The sequence below is a fragment of the Limanda limanda genome, chromosome 2 (genome assembly GCF_963576545.1).
Source record: "Limanda limanda chromosome 2, fLimLim1.1, whole genome shotgun sequence".
Lineage (NCBI taxonomy): Eukaryota > Metazoa > Chordata > Actinopteri > Pleuronectiformes > Pleuronectidae > Limanda > Limanda limanda.
The window spans coordinates 14,741,647-14,764,319 of record NC_083637.1 but is presented as its reverse complement, the minus strand read 5'-3'; the positions used below and the strand labels follow the sequence as shown (position 1 = coordinate 14,764,319).

Sequence of the window (22,673 nt, the reverse complement as noted above, 5' to 3'; positions counted from 1 at the left end):
TTGTCTTCTGACGTCTGAGGTCCTCACAGCGCCGGTGCCAGCCCCTCTTCAGCGCCGGAGGTTCCCCGGAGACGTCACAGCGGTTCCGGCGTCAGAGGTCCGAGCTGCTGCGACTCCGGTTCCATCACCAAGTCCGGGGCTGAGGGCTGCCCCCCGGTGCTCAGTCCATGAGGGGCCTCAGAACTCGGTTCCTGTGCGGCCACGGCGCCGCCCTCCCGAGCCACAGAACTCTGTCTTTGAGCGGCCACGGCGCCGCCCCCCCGAGCCACAGAACTTTGCCCTTGAGCGGCCACGGCGCCGCCCCCCCGAGCCACAGAACTTTGCCTTTGAGCGGCCACAGCGCCGGCCCCCCGAACCACAGAACTTTGCCCTTGAGCGGCCACGTCGCCGCCCTCCGGAGCCCCTGAACTCTGCCCGGGACTCTGTTCCTGTCCCGGATTCCCTCCTCCGGTTCCCCCCTCCTCCCACCCGTCTCGGTTCTTGTTTTTTTTTTTTTTTTTTTGGGCCGTCTGGTATCCGGCCCTTGAGGGGGGGGTACTATCAGGATCTAGCACTTTAGTGCATGTTTGAGTTTAATTGTAAAAGTATTTTCTGTTTGGGAGTTCTCTGTTGTTTTGAGTTTTCATGTTTGCACTCTGTTTCTGTTTCCTGTTTTTATTTTGTAGTCTGTTCCTTGTGTGTTGTTCCTGTCTTCACTTCCTGTCGGTGATTGTCTTCCTCTGCCCTCATGTGTTACACCTGTGTTCAATTGCCCCTCCCTTCCCTGTGTATTTAAGCCTCTGTCTTCCCTTTGTCCTGGGTCGGATTGTCTGTTTTTCCTGCGGTGTTGTCTGTCCTGTATTCCTGTGGTGTTTGTTCGTCTTCCCTCCTGCCTTCCAATGGTGCTTTCATGATCTCCTGATCTCCTGTATCCCCGCGTAAGCCTCGTGTTTTGTTTGTTAACTGTTTAGTGTTAATGTTTTGTTTGTTTTGTTAAATACTTATTTAATTAAATTACCTTTTACTTTATAATTTCTGCATTTGGGTCCATCTCTCCATCCAAACCGTGACAAAGAGTGCGGTAATGCCCAACAGTTTAAAAGGATGAATCTATAGAAAAAGCAATTTAATGGCAGAGCCTGTTTAAGCTAACAGCTGGGGTCTAGGTAATGGTCTCATAAGTCCACCACATGGATAATTACAAACACAGTCCCCAGCACACTTAATCACAAAGACTTCTCCCATAGTGCCACCATGTGATTGATGCCTTTGTTCAGAGATATGAAAACTAGTGAATTACCTCACATGAAATTCTGAGATAAAATGTAGTCACAGGTTGTGATGGTAGATTGTCCGTTACTCAAATGTGGACGGCAGCGGCAACCGAGATAGACAACCAATGAAATAATTTGCAAAACAATTCTTGGGCCAGCTCCGTTGTTTGAATCTGCACTCAAACTGAACAAGTTGTGTCACGGCCCACCCTTCCACCTCGGTTCGAGGGTATTGGATTGGTAGTTTTTATGTAATCCTGCTGACAAAACAGAATATAACCTCCTTGGTGGAGGTAAAAAGCTGTGGTGTCAAAAACAAAGGTTGGAGTTTGTACATGCATTAGCAGCAACGTATCTTTACTCTAAACGACTGCGCCCCCAAAACTCCTCATGAATATTTACGTTTGTCTTATAGTAGGGGTCTCTTGCAGAAAGTGAAAAGCTTAGTAAAACTCAGAGCTGGTTGCCTCAAATTGAAGGATACAAGGATAAAGAAAAGCTCTGTCAGCCGGTCACCATGGCCACATCATTTGTGAATCGAACCTGCTGTGTAACCTTGGCTCTCTTCTTCTCTTCAGCTGAAGCATTCGGACTGCAGGAGGTATCAGAAGATGTGTCATTTTCCGCCAAAGACACTATATGCTACGTTCATCTCTGACTGACATCATCTTCTCAGTGTCTGAAAAAGACAAGAAATCTTCTTTTCTGCAAAATTCAGTCCAGCAGTTTGTATTGCTTAGGTTCAGACAAACAGAATAACCCACCCATGGCAATTGGCCCACCCGATTTCTATTTTCGCCCTTTTTATTTTCAGCCTGATGTGATTCATCTCTGAATTGCATTTTTGAATTTTCCAACAAAAACACCAGTAATGAATTTCATAGAGCCAGGTCCACTTAGTTTCACAGACTTATTTTATTATCAATAAGACATTACTTTGACTGTGATGTTTTCACAAGTCGCTAATAGAACATTCAATTCCACTTGGTAATTGCCGTATGTTGATGTCACAAAAGGCTGTGAAAACTCCAATAAGAGATAATAATGTGACTAAGACATGAACGAGTCTACATCATGACAAATGCTTTGTACTTACATAGAGCTTTTCTAGCGTCGATGACCACTCAAAACTCAACTACATTACAGTTTCCCATTCACCCATTCATAAAGTGAATCTGTGAGCAGAACTTTCTTTATCTCACACACTGTCAGCAGAAGTTTGGGTTCAGCATCGTGCACTTCGGCATGCGGAACGGGGATCGAACCGCCGAGCTTCTGCACGACCTACTCTACCTCCTGAGCCACAGCTAGCCACACAATGTGACTAACATCTCATCCTTGTTTCTTAATTTGATGATGCTTATTCTGAGTATGACCTCATTTGCTGAGGGACATCTTTGAGATTTAAAAATGATGTGGATGCACTCTCATCTTGCTTTCTAGTATTTCTTGGTAAAGTTTTTACGATGGTGTAACACTACAATAATCCACTGTTACAGAAGCTGTTTATACAAAATATATACATTATAAGCAGAGGTGTCAAAAGTATTCACATTCATTACTCAAGTAGAAGTATAGATACTAGGGTTTAAAAGGACTTCTGTAGAAGTTGAAGTATCAACTCAAGCTTTTTACTTAAGTAAAAGTATAAAAGTATAGGTTTCAAAACTACTTAAAGTATAAAAGTAAAAGTAATGTAAGGGACATTTTTTTTCCATTAAGGACAAACTCTTAAGCAGCGTCTCAGGGGCCTATAGTGCACTACCCCACCTCCTCCAAAAAAAACATTTTTCTAAAAGCCATTATGACTATAATGTTATGTTAAAATGTTATGTTGAAAAATGTGGGATGCTGCGAGGACGGCGGCGCACGCCTCATCCGCTGCGTGCGCCACATTGTGTGTGTTTTTGAACGATGACAAACCGGAATGAAAACAAGCCAAAATGAAATAGGAGTTACAAGTCAATTTTTAAAACGTAAGGAGTAGAAAGTACAGATATTTGCGTGAAAATGTAAGGAGTAGAAGTAAAACGTCGTCTGAAAAATAAATACTCCAGTAAAGTATAGATACCCAAAATTTCTACTTAAGTAAGGTAACAAAGTATTTGTACTTCGTTACTTGACACCTCTGATTATAAGGTATAACTTATTATGGCAGAAGGCTCCACCAGACAGGTCATGCCATCAGTAACTGGTTGAAAATTAAGATTAAACAGTGAAATCCTACATGGCAATGGCTTGTGATGAATTTAGACCTTACCCAATCCGTCTTCAAGTGCACTGAGCAGATGGAAGTCTTGAGTGCTTTTCCCCCCGGTTGCCATGAAGACAAGTTACCTGCGTTGCATTGAGGCGGGTTTTTTATTTCCCTAATACACATTCTCCACTGCTACAACCGTTCAGAGTAGGTACAAAAATGTCCTATCATGACAAAGAGGGAACGGATGAGTGGGGAGGACGAGCAGATGGGAGATGCAGCTTAGTTACAACATGTTTGTTCAAATGCATGAAAAATATCAGGCACAGTGGGTTGAGTTTGGTGCAGCTTGTTTGAATTTCATAGGACTGTTAGGACTGTTTTAGCAGAGCTTTGGGCTATAGTTCACTTTAGAGTTCTTCTGTTGGCTGTGTGCAGCTTAAGGCAGTTTCACACCACTTCTCCAAACTTTGATATTTAACAGGTCGATTTGCGCTCTCTCTCTCTCTCTCTCTCTCTCTCTCTCTCTCTCTCTCTCTCTCTCTCTCTCTCTCTCTCTGTTCCTTCTCTGTTTTCATTAATCAGCGAACATCAAATCGCACAATGAAGAAGAATTGTCACATTTCAGCAGACCAACATTATTATTGATCTGCACAAAGTTTACACCATTTTCAGCTCAGAAAATCAAAGTCTCAGTTAATGGATGCGTTTTTCAAATCTCTTTTCTTTTGTGTTTCGAACAAGTCAGAGATGCTCCGTCTCGCTGTCTTCAATAAGCCTCTCCTTTTTTTTTACTTTTAAGCTTTTCATTAAGAAGGTTGACATTTCTGCCTTCACTCTGTAAATGATGGTTATGTGAGCAGCCTGGCACACCCACCTGTTTCTGTCGGCTTCTAACGGAAATCACAGTTACATAAAATAAGCACGATGTGGGCGACAGACATTCTTTCCACCTCAACCTGCTTGAGCAAAACTTTTTATTTTATATTCAGCCGAGCAACAGCTAACCGGCAAAATGTGCAACAATCGCTTACATTTTTTGGTATTCCTTCTTCTACTAACTGAGAATGGTGACGTCCAATGAGGTGATTGATTACTGTTTAAAAACTGTATTACTCAACATCCAATGATTCCTTACGACAAAAATATAAACTTTTAAATGTTTTTTAGAGGATGTTGGCAAAGGAAAACAAATGATGAATTAATAACTACAAATTGCATTCAAACTACGTTTAGTTGAATTCATCACCAAAGCTCTGTATGAGTTTTCACCTGAACTGAATAAGACTAAAGATACACAGCTTCAGTGCTCATTAGTCTCCCTTTCAACGCATACAATCAACAAAGAACACAAACACTGTTTCTGTTCTCTCCTCACAGGGTAAGAATGGATCTACTAAGAACGTATACGTGCAGAAACTTTCTCAGAGAAGCACATGACACATGACAGTTGGTACAAAACGTTCTATTCTCTATTTGATTTTTTAATTCTACAAACATCTGTGCATCTGCCTGTTTGTATGTGGAACGCATATCTCGCAAACTGTTCATCTTATCAGCTTCTAACCTATCATATTATAATTTGCAGAAGAAGGTGCAGTTTAGATTTTGGACTTGGACATAGATTTGGACACGCATTATGTTTATACCAAGCTGAATTACAGAGCTTTCATGCTGAAAAGATGTGAACTTGGGCCTGAAGATTGTGTCGGTAACACTACTCTGAGAAAGCCGACGTGCAATGTATGAAAAAACTACACAAATTCAGTTAATCGTTCGATCTTGTATAAGCCACATGTGAACAGGAATACAAATATGATCTGTTTCATTTCATGAAAAAACATAGACTGTAAAATCTTATTTGCTGATATACCAGGTAGGATAAATACCTACTTTGCACGGTTCATGAATCAGCACACAGCAAGAGGAAGCAAGAAGGTTCGGCTGTATGGATCTGTGTTGTACTCCAGCTTCCCCCCACACTCCAAAGACATGCAGACTGGGGCAATGGTGATTGAAGACTCTATATTGTAAGTAATGTGAATGGTTATTTGTCTCTATATGTTGCCCCTGTGATACACTGGTGTTCTGTCCAGGGATAGCCCCGCCTCTCACCCAATCTCAACTGGGATTGGCTCCAGCAACCCCCTGCAACCCTATATATGATGGATGTATGAGAACCTCACAATTGTCTCAAAATAATCTTTTCCTTCTCGCAGCACGACGACAGTAGCACGACGACAGTCCTTGATCTATGCAGGAATGTGTCGTACTTTCATAAAATTCCAGCACTCGCCGTCGTTTTTTTGAAACGTGAAATTGCATCTTTGTGCTTCGTCTGACAAAGGAGGGATAATGAATGATGATTAGAAAGTGTCCGAAATGTCACTATCCAGTGCTACTTTTTCTTTTTCAAAAGATGCTGTGGATACTGCATCACTTGGTTTGACTGTTACCTGTAAAATACACATGCTAGAAAGAACATTATGTCTTTGCTTTCAATTGATTGGTCAACTGCCCCCCCCCCCCCCCCCCTGAAGCTTTAAAACATATAATTAAGAATAAACTGTCAGACATGTGGGTTTTATCACTCATAAATAGAATAAATCACATTTGCTTGCTTTAACTCACAGTTGGATCTTGAGTCTAACCCAGCCCACATGCAGATGTGTCTAATGCACATGTAAGGCTGGGGGTTTACCCACCATTAAAATGTTCATAGCTCAGTGAATTCTCAACCGATATTCAAGCCATTTGCTATAATGTCAGATGTGTATTTATAAAACAGAATGCTTGGTTACATTGCAAAAAATAAAGGTATTCATAAAAAAGTAACAGATTTTTTAAAGCTGATAATGTAGTAATATTTCTATAATATTTATGAATAACTTACTCAAAACTTGGGTTTTCAGTGCATTATTCTTTCTTATTGCATGCAAACTGGATTTTTTGGGGGGAGATAAATCAAGTTTTAATTCATTGAAAAAAGACAAATATTACGACAAACACTGTTCTATATGTTCGATGTCTATAGGTTTCAGAATAATGTTGACTTTTACACATTGACATCAACATATTAGAGATCGGCTTCCTCAGGAATACTATTTAATTAGTTAATTGGTTAATGGGTATTTGCTTTTTACAAGCTGCTGTGAATAACCTGCTAAGAATACATATCCAACCTTTTTTCACTTTACCAAAACAACAATATTATAAGGACCCCAGTGACATCAAATGCAAGTTGATATAAGAATGTATTGCAGTGCACGTGGAAATGTTTTACCAATGTGTCATCAGGCAAAGGCGACTCAGAGAGAGGAGCTGGACACAGACAGGCAGGGACAGTCAGACAGAGGCACAGACTCTCAGGTAAGTTTGTTAGTGTTTGCCTTTGAGTTATGATGGCAAAGCCCTTTCGTATTTAGACTAGTTAAGAGTAAAGACATTAGTCTTAATGTTTTGTTGAAATGTGTAGTTATGGATATTGAAAACACCTAATTTCTATTGTGGGAGACAGACTGAGTAATTGAGAGTCCGATCCAGGTAGAGAGCCAGGTAACAGATAGGGCCAGAGGCAGATCCACACCTGCCTGTCCTGTAGAGAGGTGATTTCAACGTTAAACCTGTTTTTTTCTTTCTTTAATCTAAACATTGCTTTACAGAGGAGGAGGGAAGCTCTGAGCGGTGCTCTTTAGTGAGGCCGGTAGAAGAACAAAAACCAACTCGTGGAGAAAGCCTTGGAAAACAGGTGTGTTTTTAGTAGTGATTTAAAGTGTTTTAAAGACAGGGCAGATCTAATGTGAAGTGGTAGGTTGTTCCCCAGGGGGTAATATGGTCTCTCTTTCTTTTCCTAGTCAGCGGGCGAGCAGCACCATTTTGGACTAACTGCAGATGTTTAATGGAGGATTGGTCTATGCCTACATACAGGGAATTGCAACAGGCAGAGTAGGACTACAGGGTTCATGATATTATCAAAAATATTAAAAATTAACCTGAAGCCTGTGATAGTTAATGGAGACCAGGTTAGATATAAACTTAGTTTTGCAGATTTTACCACTTTCTGGTAGTCAGATAGATGGCTCTGTAAGATTTCATATGATACTCTGAGTTTGTTCTTTTTCCCCCTTCTCTCTGCCTGCCGACATGCTCGTCTGAGGGCACGGACAGAGACGTTTAGCCATGGCTCTGAAAGTGCTGTAGTGCGTTTCGTGGTTCGCTGCTGCCACCACTAACGACAAAAGGAGGCTGCAGCGGATCATCCGCTCTGCTGAGAAGGTGATCGGCTGCAATCTGCCATCTCTACAGGACCCGTTTGCCTCTAGGACCCTGAGGCGTGCAGGTAAGATTGTGGCCGATCCTTCTCACCCGGGTCACAAACTCTTTGAGGTTCTTCCCTCTGGCAGGAGGCTGCGGGCCATCAGGACCAAAACCTCCCGCCACAAGACCAGCTTCTTCCCGACTGCAGTTGGCCTTATCAACAAGGCCCGGGACCCCCACCTGACTCGGACTTTTATTCCACCCCCACACCTCTAGGATGTGTTAAATTAACACATTATATCATATCATATTATATTATACTGCATTACATTGCATATTGCAATATGACACTGTTAACTGTTTTGCATTTAGCATTTCACTTTTTTACTTCACTTTTTATATCTTTTATCTTTTATATATTTTTATTCAGAAATGTTTATCTCAAAAATAAATGTTACTTTGTATAAATATTGGTAAAAAGTGAGTAAATAAGAAGTAAACAGTGAGTAAATATATACTGGTTTCCCATTTTTTATTGCTCTCCTATGCATGTTGTATTTATTGCGTTTTTATGTTTCTATGTTCATTGTTTGCACTAATAACCATAGCAAATTCCGTGTATGTGTGAACGTACTTGGCAATAAAAATACTTCTGATTCTGATTCTGATTCTGATTACCTAGATTGTGACGGCCCACCACATTCTTATTTGTCCTGCCACAGTTTCCTAATGAACAAAAAATGAATATTTGCACTTCATTCTAACTTGATGATTTGTTCAGTTGCTGCATTGTACGCTGTGTGCAGCGTTATTTGCTGCATGCTCATTTGTGCTATTGCTCATAAAGCTGTTATCGTACAAGCAGACAGTCAGACCTCGTAGTTTCAGCTGCCGTGTGTGCATACCTGTGATTGGCACGCCATGCAGTTCTCTCTCAGGCGAGAACTTGTCTTTCTCTTGAAAGCTATGTTTGTGTACGTACAAATGCCCCCCCGCTAACAGGATAGATTCAATTAATGCTGCAGAGAAAGGGAAACTTAATTCTTGGATCCGTCCATTTATTTAGACCCCCACCAAAATGTAATGGTTTTCTTCCTGACCCATACTGCATCCCTCCTCTAAGTTTTGTGGTAATCCGTCCTGTAGCTTTTGTGTCCTGCTGTAAACAACAACAAACATAGCCTCCTTGGCCAGGGTAAAAAGTTACATATTTAAATATACACACACACACATATATATATATGTAATATTTAATTACCTTCCACAACTTCTGAAAAGCCTTTAACTCTGAAGAACAAACTTATTAAGACAAATACTGAAGCCTCCGTTGAACTTTAAAATGGATGATGCTTGTTGAATATTTCCGATATGAGTCAGATATGAGTCAATGAGTCATCCTTCAACAAAACTATCTTCAACTCAGCACACTAAAATAATATATGTGTTGTATGCACTATTTCTCAAATGTCAAATGTTACAAGTGTTGTCAAGTCATTCTAGCTGTGGGTTCTTCCACCTCCTGAGAGAAATATCAGGCTCCTAAACTGCCAAATGATCCTCTATGGCCTGAAGCTCTCACTGACTGTCTGCCAGCCTTCTGGTGTTTGCAGGGAGTTCATAGTTGCGGGCAGCAGCCAGAGTTGTGCTTTCGAAGTGATTGCAGTGAACGAAAAAAAGATATATTACTATCAAAGAAATTTAGCTAAATTGTTGAAAAAACAAGAAGAAAAGGCACCGGTCTTATTGGACATTAAAGTGGAGACCTTAATTCAAGAAAAAGGGATTATATCAAAAGTTTAGACTTAAATATTCTATGAGATGAAGGTCACAATTCATGACATGTTTTTACAGTCGGCACAACAATGTAATGTAGACACATCTAGACAGTAGAGCGCACACCTCTTATTTGCCTCAGGATCAGTTATCTCACGTTGCCTGTTTGCCTGCCACACTCGGCTCTCCTCTTTATTAGTTAGCTTTGAGCTTATCAACCATAGCTCATCTCAGGCTACTCTGCCTCTGCTCCACAGCTCATTTTCCTTCCTGTGGTCCAGTCACCGAGCTCCACTCACAGCTCGGCCTTTCTGTGGCTCTGCCCTGTAAACCATCATCTTTACACCCTCACCCTTCACCTGTTAGATCCCTCACAGCCCAAATAAATCTTCACTTGATCCCTTGTACATGTGTTTTAAATTTGGTTCACTCATTATGGCAAAGACTATATAAGGTAGGTAACGTAACAGTTAACTTACTGCTACATTTGATTTCAAATTACCATATATGACTAATGGTACTCAGAAGATCTCCAGGCGATACCTAGCCAAGCCCCAAAGGTCCCCTTAAATTCAATCAAACTGCACTGAACTTGTGGCATTAATGGGACTTCTTGAAATGAAAGCTCTTATTGAGTGAGGCATACATTTGAGCTAATATTGGCCCAGAGATTGTGATGGAGGCACAGCTCCACATCTTGTACTGAAGGTTATGACACAGGGAATAAATACCCAGTATGCCGTAACATGGAGCTTGTATATACCAGGCCAGTGGCAATAAACCCTTTTTGAGAACCAGGACCTGAGAGTTGTGTTGACCTGTGTTTCTGTATCTCAGTCAGCGTTGCAACTGCCAGTTTCCCTCAGATAATTGAAATCAGTAATAATAATCATCCATCAGTGAGGTTGGAAAAGTGAAGGGGTTGTATATGGAAGAGTGTTTTTTTAAGGTTAAAATTGCCAAATTATATTGAGTTCCTGCTTTCATACATCTAGAAATGGTACCACTCTGGAAAGGGTCACCAGCTATAAGTACCTAGGCATTTGGGTTGATGAGAAGCTCAATTTTAAACCACATGTGAGTCAACTCGTAAAAAGGCTAAGAACAAAATTGGGCTTTCTCTATAGAAATAGGTTCTGTTTCACTTTCCAAGCCAGAAAACGCATTATTGAGTCTGTTTTTATACCAGTTTTAGATTACGGTGATGTAATTTATGGAAATACATCACACAGCACACTGAAATCTCTGGATGCTGTTTACCATTCTGCTCTGCGTTTTATCACAGGAGATCGCTATGGCCAGTGTTGGGGAGTAACGGAATACATGTAACGGCGTTACGTATTTAGAATACAAATTATGAGTAACTGTATTCCGTTACAGTTACAAATTAAATAGATGGTATTCAGAATACAGTTACATTGTTGAAATCAGTGGATTACATGACGGTACTTCTCGAGTTTATTCACTCTCTCGTAAATCCACCGGCGGCAAAGCCCCCAGGAAGCAGCTGGAGACCAGGGCTGCCGTAAGAGCGCCCGGGCCCCCGGCGGCGTGAAGGAGCCTCACCGCTACCCGCTCGGGACCGTTACAGGCCCGGGACCGAGGCTCTGAGAGAGTTCCGTCGCTACCAGAAATCTACGGAGCTGCTGATCCGCAAGCTGCCCTTCCAGCACCTGGTGAGAGAAGATCGACCTGCGCTTCCAGAGCTCCGCTGTCATGGCTCTGCAGGAGACCAGCGAGGCACGCCGGGTTCACACCGGACGCTGAAGCGCCGGGCAGCGCTAATAATATCACCCGTTGACCAAGTAGTATAAAAGCATTTAGTCACTTGTTGCTCCAACATTAACTGCAACCGCGTCCCAATTTAATTTCATCCATCTTCAAGAACTTCTCCGCTGTTCTCTCAGTTCAATGTCGGGTGTCGAGGGTAAATTACGTATTCTCCGCCCCCGCCCCCTCTCTTTTCATCTTTATGACTGCTTGTGTGTCTGTAGTGGATGGGCAGAGGGGGGCATTTAATAATGTGATCGGTAAAATTGGTAAAATTAAAACTCCAGGACAACAGATGGGGAATACAAACTATGGGATGCATACTTTATCATTTATATCATATAAAATGTCATCAATATCGTTTAAAATCATTTTTCAGTGTGTTTCATGGAGCGATACGCTCGCGTCAAGCGCAAAAAAAAATAAACTCGACGCCGAAACGATCGTAGCACGGCGCGAGGCAGCCTTGGCGCAGGGGGGGGGGGGGGGGGGGGGGGGGGTCCTTCAGCCTCCGGTGGGGCCGGCACAGAGGTGGGAGTGGATGGGAGCCGGACATCCAGCTGGAGAGAGAGTTTAAACTGCTGCTTCTCCACTGACTATAACAACGCCGCAATCATACACTTAAAAAATGCAATACAAACCGGAAGTATTCCAAGTATTCAGAATACGTTACTCAGATTAGTTAATGTAATGGAATACGTTATAGATTACATTTTTGGGCATGTATTCTGTATTCTGTAACGGAATACGTTTTGAAAGTATCCTTCCCAACACTGGCTATGGCACACACCACTGTACTCTCTATAACAAGGTTGGCTGGCCAGCAGTGTTGGGCTGCAGTGATTGCGGCATTGTTATAGTCAGTGGAGCAGCAGCAGTTTAAACTCTCTCTCCGCAAGATGCGGCAGGGCAGCTGGATGTCCGGCTCCCATCCTCTCCCACCTCTGTGCGGGTCCCACCGGAGGCTGAACCCCCCCCCCCTGCGCCAAGGCTGTCTCGCGCCATGCAGCATCGTTTCGGCGTTGAGTCTATTTTTTGCGCTTGACGCGAGCGTATCGCTCCATGAAACACACTGAAAAATTATTTTAAACGATATTGATGACATATTATATGATATAAATGATAAAGTATGCATCCCATAGTTTGTATTCCCCTTCTGTTGTCCTGGAGTTTTAATTTTACCAATTTTACCGATCACATTATTAAATGCCCCCCTCTGCCCATCCACTACAGACACACAAGCACTCATAAAGATAAAAAGAGAGGGGGGGGAGGCGGAGAATACGTAATTTACCCTCGACACCCGACATTGAACGGAGCAAACAGCGGAGAAGCTCTTGAAGATGGATGAAATTAAATTGGGACGCTGTTGCAGTTAATGTTGGAGAAACAAGTGACCATATGCTACTGGGTCAACGGGTGATATTATCAGCGCTTCACGGCGCTTCAGCGTCCGGTGTGAACCCGGCGTGCCTCGCTGGTCTCCTGCAGAGCCATGACAGCGGAGCTCTGGAAGCGCAGGTCGGTCTTCTCTCACCAGGTGCTGGAAGGGCAGCTTGCGGATCAGCAGCTCCGTAGATTTCTGGTAGCGACGGAACTCTCTCAGAGCCTCGGTCCCGGGCCTGTAACGGTCCCGAGCCGGTAGCGGTGAGGCTCCTTCACGCCGCCGGGGTCCGGGCGCTCTTACGGCAGCCCTGGTCTCCAGCTGCTTCCTGGGGGCTTTGCCGCCGGTGGATTTACGAGAGAGTGAATAAACTCGAGAAGTACCGTCATGTAATCCACTGATTTCAACAATGTAACTGTATTCTGAATACCATCTATTTAATTTGTAACTGTAACGGAATACAGTTACTCATAATTTGTATTCTAAATACGTAACGCCGTTACATGTATTCCGTTACTCCCCAACACTGCTGGCCAGCCCTGTCTGAAAAAAGGGATGGTCATTGGAAGATTTATATTTACAAAACAATCATTGGGCTAATGCCAGTATATCTCTCCTCTCTCATCAGCTGGAATTCTAATACCCACAATACTCGCTCCCAGAGCTGGCTTTCAATGTATGTACCTCGTGTTAAGACCAACTTGGGGAAGACAGCTTTCTATTATAAAGCCCCCTACATCTGGAATGAGGTCCAAAAATCTTTAAAGTTGCACTCATTTGTTTCACTGACGGAGTTCTGGAGTCTGGTCTCATGTACAGCTGACTTCTCCTGCAATGACTGTAACTGCTAGTTGACTTTGCCATAGTATTTTATTGACAAATTGTTTTATACCTTGTATTACTGTGTATATATATATGCATATTTATTTCATTCCTATTTATTCAATGTATTAACTTTTAATGTATCAACTTTTTTATTGTACCCTCGGCACCATTGAAAATGAGGGTCTTATCCCTCAATGTGTCTTCCGAGGCTTAAATAAATATTCAATCAATTCAATCAATACAAATGTAGCCTCCACTTTCTAATGTGATAACACAATGCTAAAAGGTTTTATCATATTTATCATTAAACATTGTAAGTACAGTTGATGGATGGTTGCTATCATGAAAGATTTGTGTAATTGACCAACAATAACCTGGTCTGAAGTCATTAGCTCAGAGTTTCTGTTATTTCAAGGGCATTTTATTGAGATGGAAATAAACTGGGACCAATTTCATCTGCAGAGAAGCTTTCTCTCTTACTTCCTTGCTGATCCCCCTTATATCAACAACCTGCTAGGTTGCAACCTTTTTTGCCCAGTTATAGAAGCAGTGGATTTAGACTTTTTTAATTACTTATGATATTCATTCATAAAATTGTTTACGGCCAGACGTGGTCCAGCTTGACAGAATCAATGTGAGTCAGTGACATGTAGAGCCGCGCTCTCGCTCGCAACATCTCAGCCTCACAGAAGAGAAATTCATGCGGAGCCCTTCAGCAGCTTTCGATGGAAGGAAGCCTACCCCTGCTGACCAGGTTTTCAGCAAAACAAGAGAAATTACTGACGTGCATACAAACACACACACATCACCAGGTCACGCTGTTAGGGTTGTATTTCTGAAGGCAAGAATAAAAAAGGTTTTCACACTCGATGGCATTCAATAATATTTTATTTGTATAGCCCATATTCACAAATCACAGTTCGACTCATAGGGCTTTTACAAGGTGCAAAAGATGCCACGTGTAATGGGGAACCTCAGAAAAATAAGTGTATTTACAGCATTGATTAGAAGAAATAGTTTGCAGCATAATGGAAGGTAGATGAATTGATGAATTATTGTCAGTAATGGTCGAGTATCTGAGTAGACATATTATACATCAGTAGTATTGCATTCAATACATTTATAAACTATCTAGCACTCCATCAGGAACATTATAATGGTAAGACTTTGGACCAGAATATAAACCTAAAACTCAGCTTGGTACAAACAAGGTTCTGCCCCAGGAACTGAGACTGAACCGAATACATTGGAGGGAATAACCGTCATAGTGAAGTTACCTTGCTCAATATGGGGGCCCTCATTAAAGTGACACTGGATGGCTCTCCTCTTGGAGAGGCACAAACTGCATCTTATCCTTAGAGTCAATTAATTATAAGTGATATGTTGAAAATGTAATAAAAGAACAATTATAAACAGCCTATACCTCTTCAGTATGGGGCTACAGAGAACAACCCAGTCTGGATCAGGACTAGGGTTGCAAAATTCCGGGAATATTCAAAGTTGGAAACTTTCCATGGGAATTAACGGGAATTAACGGGAATATACAGGAATATACGGGAATTAATGGGAATTAATGGGAATAAACTGGAAGTGTTGTGGGTAATTTATATTAACTGTATTTACCTTGTCATATACAGACATAAATATAAATATTTTGTTTTGTCATAGGCTGATTTGAGCCCTGAGGAAACTTTGGGCACTTGACTATATGCTTCTGCATTGTTGAGTCAATCTTAACATATGTCTTTGCACAGTATTTGTAAGTGTACACAGCCTTTCCTTCTACATTGGATGGGGTGAAATGTCTCCACACATGAGATAGTGCACGTGGCATTGTTCTGTAGAATAAGATGAGAAAAAAATTGTAAAAACACACTAATGCAATGCCAGAGATATAAATAGTTAGCCAAACAATTTGAATTGTCTGTAAAAATATTTTACAATTGATGGATAAATTAATGAAAATAGGCTAGATGAACAGATGAACAATCCTCAATCAGCATGCTTATATATTTTCCCCAGTAATATCATCGAAACTTACCTGAGAGGCGGTGGACTAGTGGCAGAAACTTGGACTATGGGCAGAAAAGGTTTCTGGTTCGTCTCTGGTTCGATTCCACGGAGAAACAACAAAAAGACGAACCTGGATTGATCTGTCCAAAAATCGAAGAGGATTCTCCCTACCCTGTCTATCTGCTCCCTGACATCTTACCAGATGGGTTAAGAGCAGAGGTTAAATTTCCCTCCTTGCATGAGTGTGCATGTCTGTGCATGTGTTTGGGACAAAAAACGATCTTAATCTAACTAGTCCTGCACACTACACACGTGCACACATGCTGGGAATTATCTGTGCATGTGATGGAAGAATGCACAGTGGAGGGTTGAGATTCAATGTGCAGCGTGTGCTGCATTCCAACATCTTTAAAATAGAATTTTGAATGATGTTTTTATTGCTCAATCCCCTTGTGAATCTACGAAACATCTTTGAATATCATACAGATGCCTCACAGGCAACCACTTCCAAACATTTCCTCCTCCACAAAATTAATAATTCTTTGAGGTTTTCTTCAGAATAGACTCAGTTTGTTACACAATGTTTTCAAAGTCCCGATATTTATGATAATCTGTTATACAGAAAAATACCAGATTATCCAAAATATCAAAATTATTAAGTATTACACTATTTCTGAAACCAGTGCTATAGTATAACTTTACCTGATCCCCCACAGTCCTCAGTTTAATGCAGGCGTACTCTTACATTGGATCATTTTAGTTTATATACCGCATAATATTGAATTTGTGACTTTTACTGAATTTTTTCATGAGATTGGTACTTTGGCTTCAACATTAACTTTGCTTGCTGTAAGCAATAATGATAAATTACTGGTGGTTCATCCTTTGGGTATGACATTACAATATTTGCATCTTTTACTCCACACTTGAATACTGATCCGTCTATTGCTGGTTTCCTGTTTTAATTTCCATCCTCTCCTGTCACCCACTTAATTTTCTCTCTTTTAACAGTGGCATGCTGAAGTCTACTGACAATTTGATGAAACCATGTGGGAGAAAATATAAAGACCAAGTTTTAGAAAACTTATTTCATGTAAATCCTTTCTCACGGCCATCTTAGCTTTCAAATTACAAGTCTCAATTCTAGCAGGCTTATGAAAGACAAATGGGATCAATAACACTGCTCCATGGAGAAATACTTTCAACCTCTCTTAATGTGATATATTGCCGGTGTTGACCTAAACCTTTGATCCAGGTACGTGATGTGCATGTATATCCACCAACCTTTATTCAATATAGTATCAAGTGCTTTTATAACAGTGCAGCCTCTGATGTGCCATTGCCCTTTGGTTTTCATTTTTTTCTAAAATGACTTGTGTTGACTCACCCTCTATCCCTCTAAAACACTGATTAAAAAAAGGTCACGAAGCAGAAATGGGCAGCAAAATCATAGACTGATGATAACAACTACATCTTCTTTTCTTCTTGTTTTTCCTGTTTTCATCATCTGCAGCTGCTGTGGAGTTTATCTTGTTAATACAACTGCACCTTTTCTGTAGCTTCATTATGCCGTTAATTCTTTAAGAAGTCACAGACTATTTGATTTATATAGCTTAATATTGTTAAATTCATGGAGACTTGCTGCGGTGCTCATGAACTCGTAAATATCGATAGCTATGAACTATGATGACTACTGTGACTGTGAGCAGGAACACATTCGATCTCAAAATGTGCTGTGGTTTCCGGGTTGGCTTAAAACAGTTTGCAACAGGCTTCTCTCATTTGGTGCGTGTGTCGGGGTGTCGCCCAGTCAGCAGCGACGTGTATACAAACTCTGCCATATTAAAAAGGCTGCTCACACTAAAAGTCTCTTTATGTGGCAGCTGACTGGTTTGTGTTTGCGTCAATTCAGGCTGTTGGAGGAATGTTTGTGTATTTTAAGATGAACTCATAAAATACAAGTAGATAACTTGTTCAATCCAAACGTGTTTAATGGGTTAAGGCAGAGACTGTACCATCAATTGTATTTTGTGTTTTAAAAACATATTCAAAAATATTGCTATCACAACAGGGTGATCAAAGCCTCACAGTTTATGTTTAAAATGCATTCCGTACATTGAGTTAAGTGCAGTTTTCCAGTACTCTTTCTACTGCTGTATATTCTTCAGGGTCCTGATTGCCAATTTCTTCTCTTTTGTTGGAGAGTACACACATAGCTTGAGCCCTGAGAAAGTGTATTTCCTCTTTCCATCTCTCACACTCTCTCAGCATCACACTTCTTCACCAATAATGAGGTCAGATTCACTTCTCTCTTGGTGACACCTGCATTCATGTGTTTACATGCTCCGAGGAAAGATTCAATTTGCAACTACCAACTTCAGCACACCCATAGTTGCCTTTTTCCCCCCCTGTCGAAAACATGTGTTAGATAATCATGATTTCTGCTATGGCCTTGCATATATAGATTAAGAGGTGACCAACAGTGTTTTGCTTAGTCTAAAAGATAGTGATCTTATAATGGCTGACTGACAAAACCAGCATAATGAGATACTGTATACTGATGTGGTCAATTTGCCGTTTTGAGGATAACCATGGGAATATTTAACATCTTTATTAAATGTTGTATTAAGACAATTTTTCTTTATCTGCAAAGTAATAGTGTCTAAAATGAACAAATAAATGTGCTGGACTGAAAGTATACAAGATAATTTGCCAAATGTTTTTGGTATATCTATTTCATGTACTTTTTAATTATAATCTTTATTCTCTGTGCAAAGCTGAATTTATTTTTGTTAACTTACAATATGGATTTGATATATTTCCTACTCATTCAAATATGCCATACACTTAATATGTAAATCAAAGACAAACATTAAATCATCAGCCTTATAGTGAGTAATAATATATGATATATGTTTATTGTATAAAAATGTGATTAATATTTGTATTAATGAGATTTAGTAAAAACTGAAGAGAATCTGTGAGAAAGCTGTGAGCATATTCTTTGAATAAGACTGGTACCTTCACTTTTTTTTAAGACATTCTGAATATCACTATTAAAAGATAAGGTTTTGTTTTTCCTCTGTGTGTTAAATTGTTCTTTCATCAGGCTCACAGAATTCACTTTTCTTATATAAATCATGAGTTTTTGATGGGATATATATTATGCACTGTTTTGTAATGAATACTTTTTCAATTTGTATTGATTATATATATTTTTGGCAATATAGAATCAAATACAAATCAGAATATATCCACAGTCCACTATGAATAGTGAATATGGTCTAATTTTAATAAATCAAATGAAATTCCACAACATTTAGATAATAGAATGAAGCTTGAAAAACCTTGCTTAGTTAATGTGAAATATACCGATTAATAATGATAATTAAAATAAAATAAATTAACATAATATATTTGATATACACATGTATTCCGTTTTTGATTTTTGTTGCTGTGGTGATTCCCTGTGACGACTTCCTGTGGAGCAGACGTCATAGGCTGCTCCCTCAGCCAATCATATGGAAGGAAACGCGAGAGAACGGTTCTACACACTACGCGTCAGTTGTGCGCAGCCGCAGACTCACAGAGGAAGGAGCAGGACTAACGTCCACAGCGGATCACCACCGTTCGTACAAAGGTAAGAAACCCCGGGGGTCGCCTCGCGGTTCCCACACGTGCAGAGACAGGTTCCGTCGCTGTCCCGGTGTCTGGACGAACCCCCTCCGCTGCCGGACCCGGGCTCGGCCGGTCCACTGTGGATGTTAGTGCTAACCGGTGACAGCTAGCTTAACGAGCTAATGCTACCCGGCAGTGGTTAGCTGGGCTCCTTCCTCTCAAGGTTCACGGCTCCGCTCGGGTCCTCTTCACCCCCCACACACACACTGAGGGGCTCCGTGTTGTCAAAGCTCTGAGCAGCAGCCGGTCCCCAGAGGAGATCCCCATCAGAGCTGAAGGACAACTCTACTCTGGCTCCATTCAAAGGCTGTCACAGCTTTGAATGGAAGCTGAGCACTTTATTAGGAACACCATGCTAATACCGCTGAGGGCCCAGCTTGGTTTGTTGCAGAGGTTTCTGGTCCATGTTGACATGATCATATCATGTGCAGCCACTGTGGGTACAGTCAAGGCTGTACATGGTGACACGTGGGCAGCAACCACACTCAGTAGGCTGTACAACTAGGATTGATCGGTAAACACAGAACAAGAAATGTGTCCCTGAGCCTGGGAAGCAGCAGTAGCTTCAAACCCTCTCTGGCAGCCATTTGTGCAGGAGACTAGTTGCAGGTCTTCTGCAGCATCTGGCCAAAGCTGGATTGGAAGGTGTTAAACACTCCTGTGTTGCTATTTGCTATCATACATTGTAAATGTAATATTAAAGTCTTATGACCTGAGCGTTGAAGAAGTAAAGGACAGAGAGCGTTACTTAGCTCAAACCCCAAATCTTCACAAGTTCAAAATGAGCTGCAGACACACAAGTAGCCTAGAGCTGGATTCACTCACTATGAAATCACTGCTTTGATGATTGCAAACCTGTGTCTTCCTTTCACTTATTCTGATGATAAATATATAAACTTGATGCCGCCTTCCTCTCTTTGCATCAGCTCTAAGGAGCTCATCTCCACCAGTAAAGCTGTATAAGCACCGGGTTGACGGGACGGAAGGAAGCGGCTCGTCGTACGGGGAGCTGCCTTCTGACATCGCCATGAGCTACAAACCCATAGCTCCCGCGCCATCCGGCTCCAACCACACTCCCCCAGGTAGTCTGACACCACACAGCCTTAAAGGCGCTCATTCATTATTGGCCAGCCGCTATGAATGCGTTGACAGGTTCAGCATAAATCGAAGGTAGCTTGAGTCAAATGTTGCAGAAAGCAGGTTAATCCTTTTGTTTTTGTTCCCTCTTTAGTGTTTAATATCTGTTCTCCTCTTCTGTCCAGGCTCGTCCGTGCCCTCTCCCTCTCTCCCCTCATCATCCAGCTTTAGGCCGGCGTTCAGTGACTTCGGCCCACCCTCCATGGGCTTTGTGCAGGTAGGTCTGCAATCCACTAATCCATACTGTTCTGTGTCCTACACTTTGAGCACACTATATATATATTGCACATAAAGGTAAACAAGTGACCAAACCCTGCCAGTCTTAATTACGTATTTATGTAGGTTAAAATGTAGAAATTATACTAGATATCGTGGCTTTGTCAGACTCTTCTAATTCATTGATTTATTCGTTGTTATATCATGAACTGGATGGTGGATTCCTGAAGGACTTTTCCTTTATTTTCTGTCTTATTTACTTGCGATTGTCTTGTTAAATTGTTGGTGCGTAGCGGGTTTCTAATTTTGCACCAACCAACAAAACAGACGCTCAGTCAGGTTCATGCGTTTGATTCTATAACATTGAAAAGTTGAGCCAAACATGTCTGTCAATGTATCACTTCAGGCATGCTCTGCTCATGAAGCACAGTAAAGACTGACGGTGCCAAAAGGCTCCATGCATGTAATCTACATGGGAAAGCTGAGAATCTAATCTAAAAAGCATAAAAATACAATGTTATTAGAATGGAGCAATATATTTGATTCGAGAGCATGTCAATGTAGAACTAATAAAGAGTTGTTTCCTCTGTAAGGCAGATAAATGACTAATCTGAGTGGTGTTGTCACAGTTACATGTTCTGTTGTATAATTTAAAAGGATCAGTGTCTTGATCAAACTCTCTGATGTCCCTATGTGACTTTGACACTTTACAATAACAATAACTACATTTTTTTATTTGCCTATAGCATTTTCTAGTATACATTATTTTGTTTCCTACTTTTTTTATTTTTTTTATTTATATTTATTTCATTTTATATATTTATATTGCAAAAACACACCACAGCAAATTCCATGAATGTGTAGATGTCCTTGGTTGTGATTCTGGCTAAGCTACGCTGGTCCTGTCATGTAAGCCGTTTTCAGATATGACCTGTGGGTAAAATCTGACAGATTGGCAACTCAGTTTACCCTGAGTCTGCCTTTCACACATGCACAACACAGCGGGAGCTTCTCTGCACAGATGTGTTCACTTCCCAAAAGAATCAATCAAACGGGGGATACCCCGCTGTGTGGGGCCGAGGCAGTCCATAGAAACTGTGGAGCATCTCACTCACACAGGCACCTCCTCCAGAGAAAATAGGGACGACTGCGCAATCACTCCATGACTGAAAAGAGTTGATACTTTTTCATTGCTTTTTCTCTTCACCTGTGCTGTTGACAAATCGTAATAGCTTTTTATGTTCTCCCCAAAAATCCCACGTTTGGGGAAAAATGCACCATCAGCCTGTCAAAGTGTCACAAGGGTCCACTTACAGCGAGCTCCTATCTGTCATCGAGGAGATGAGCCGTGAGATCAGGCCTACGTACGCTGGGAGCAAGAGCGCTATGGAGAGGCTAAAGAGAGGTACATGTTATTTTGGTTAATCTAAATTATTAATGCTGAATTATTGATTGAACACCTCTTTCACCATGTGTTTGTCTTTTCCAGGGATAATCCACGCCCGTGCACTTGTCAGGGAGTGTCTGGCAGAGACGGAAAGAAGCGCCCGCACATAACCCTTTGGAAAAGCTCCCTGCACCCTTCCCCTGTAAAATCCCTCCCTCGTCATTGTCTGATTTACCGCCTTTTTCTTTATCCTTCCATGTTTTGGCTTTTTATAGGTGCAGAAAATCCTTATTGTCTTCACTGATCCCTGAATCCGGTTCTGTTTTTCTGTGACCTGTGAGGTGTATGCAACACGCAGTTTTGTATCTACTTTGAAATAAGTGTGTGGGGAATTTAAACACATTTTTAAGTAGACACTGGGAAAACACATTTTTAAGTAGAGTCGTGGGAAAAAGCTTGGATGGGAATGTTTATAGTATTTGTTCAATAATTGCAGTTGACCAAGAAGACTGACTTTTCTTAAAATGTTCACCATTTAAGAGAAGCAAAGTTTAAACTGCACATGTCCTCAAGTTTCTAATCCGAACGCCACTCTGAAACCACTTCATGTTTTCTGATTTCCTTTGTTTTCACCATATTATGTAGTGTAAACACACAGTAGTTGTTTCGCAGACCCAATACCTCTGTACATCTCAAGTCAATTTGTTAGTACGGAAATTTTGTAAACCAGATTTTTGCAGTTCATTATGTATATCTTAATTAAATAACATGAAAAAACTGTTT

General features: G+C 41.2%; 1 protein-coding gene across 1 annotated transcript; it reads left to right on the top strand.

Annotated features, from left to right (window-relative positions):
- Window positions 1-19,052: 19,052 nt before the first annotated feature.
- On the top strand, window positions 19,053-22,667 carry cdk2ap2 (cyclin dependent kinase 2 associated protein 2). Its single transcript, XM_061083581.1, has 5 exons — window positions 19,053-19,112; window positions 20,077-20,232; window positions 20,413-20,504; window positions 21,788-21,908; window positions 21,993-22,667. Exons 2-5 carry the CDS (start codon window positions 20,178-20,180, stop codon window positions 22,058-22,060), a joined length of 336 nt encoding a protein of 111 aa, XP_060939564.1. The 5' UTR covers window positions 19,053-19,112; window positions 20,077-20,177; the 3' UTR covers window positions 22,061-22,667.
- The last annotated feature ends 6 nt before the right edge of the window (window positions 22,668-22,673 follow it).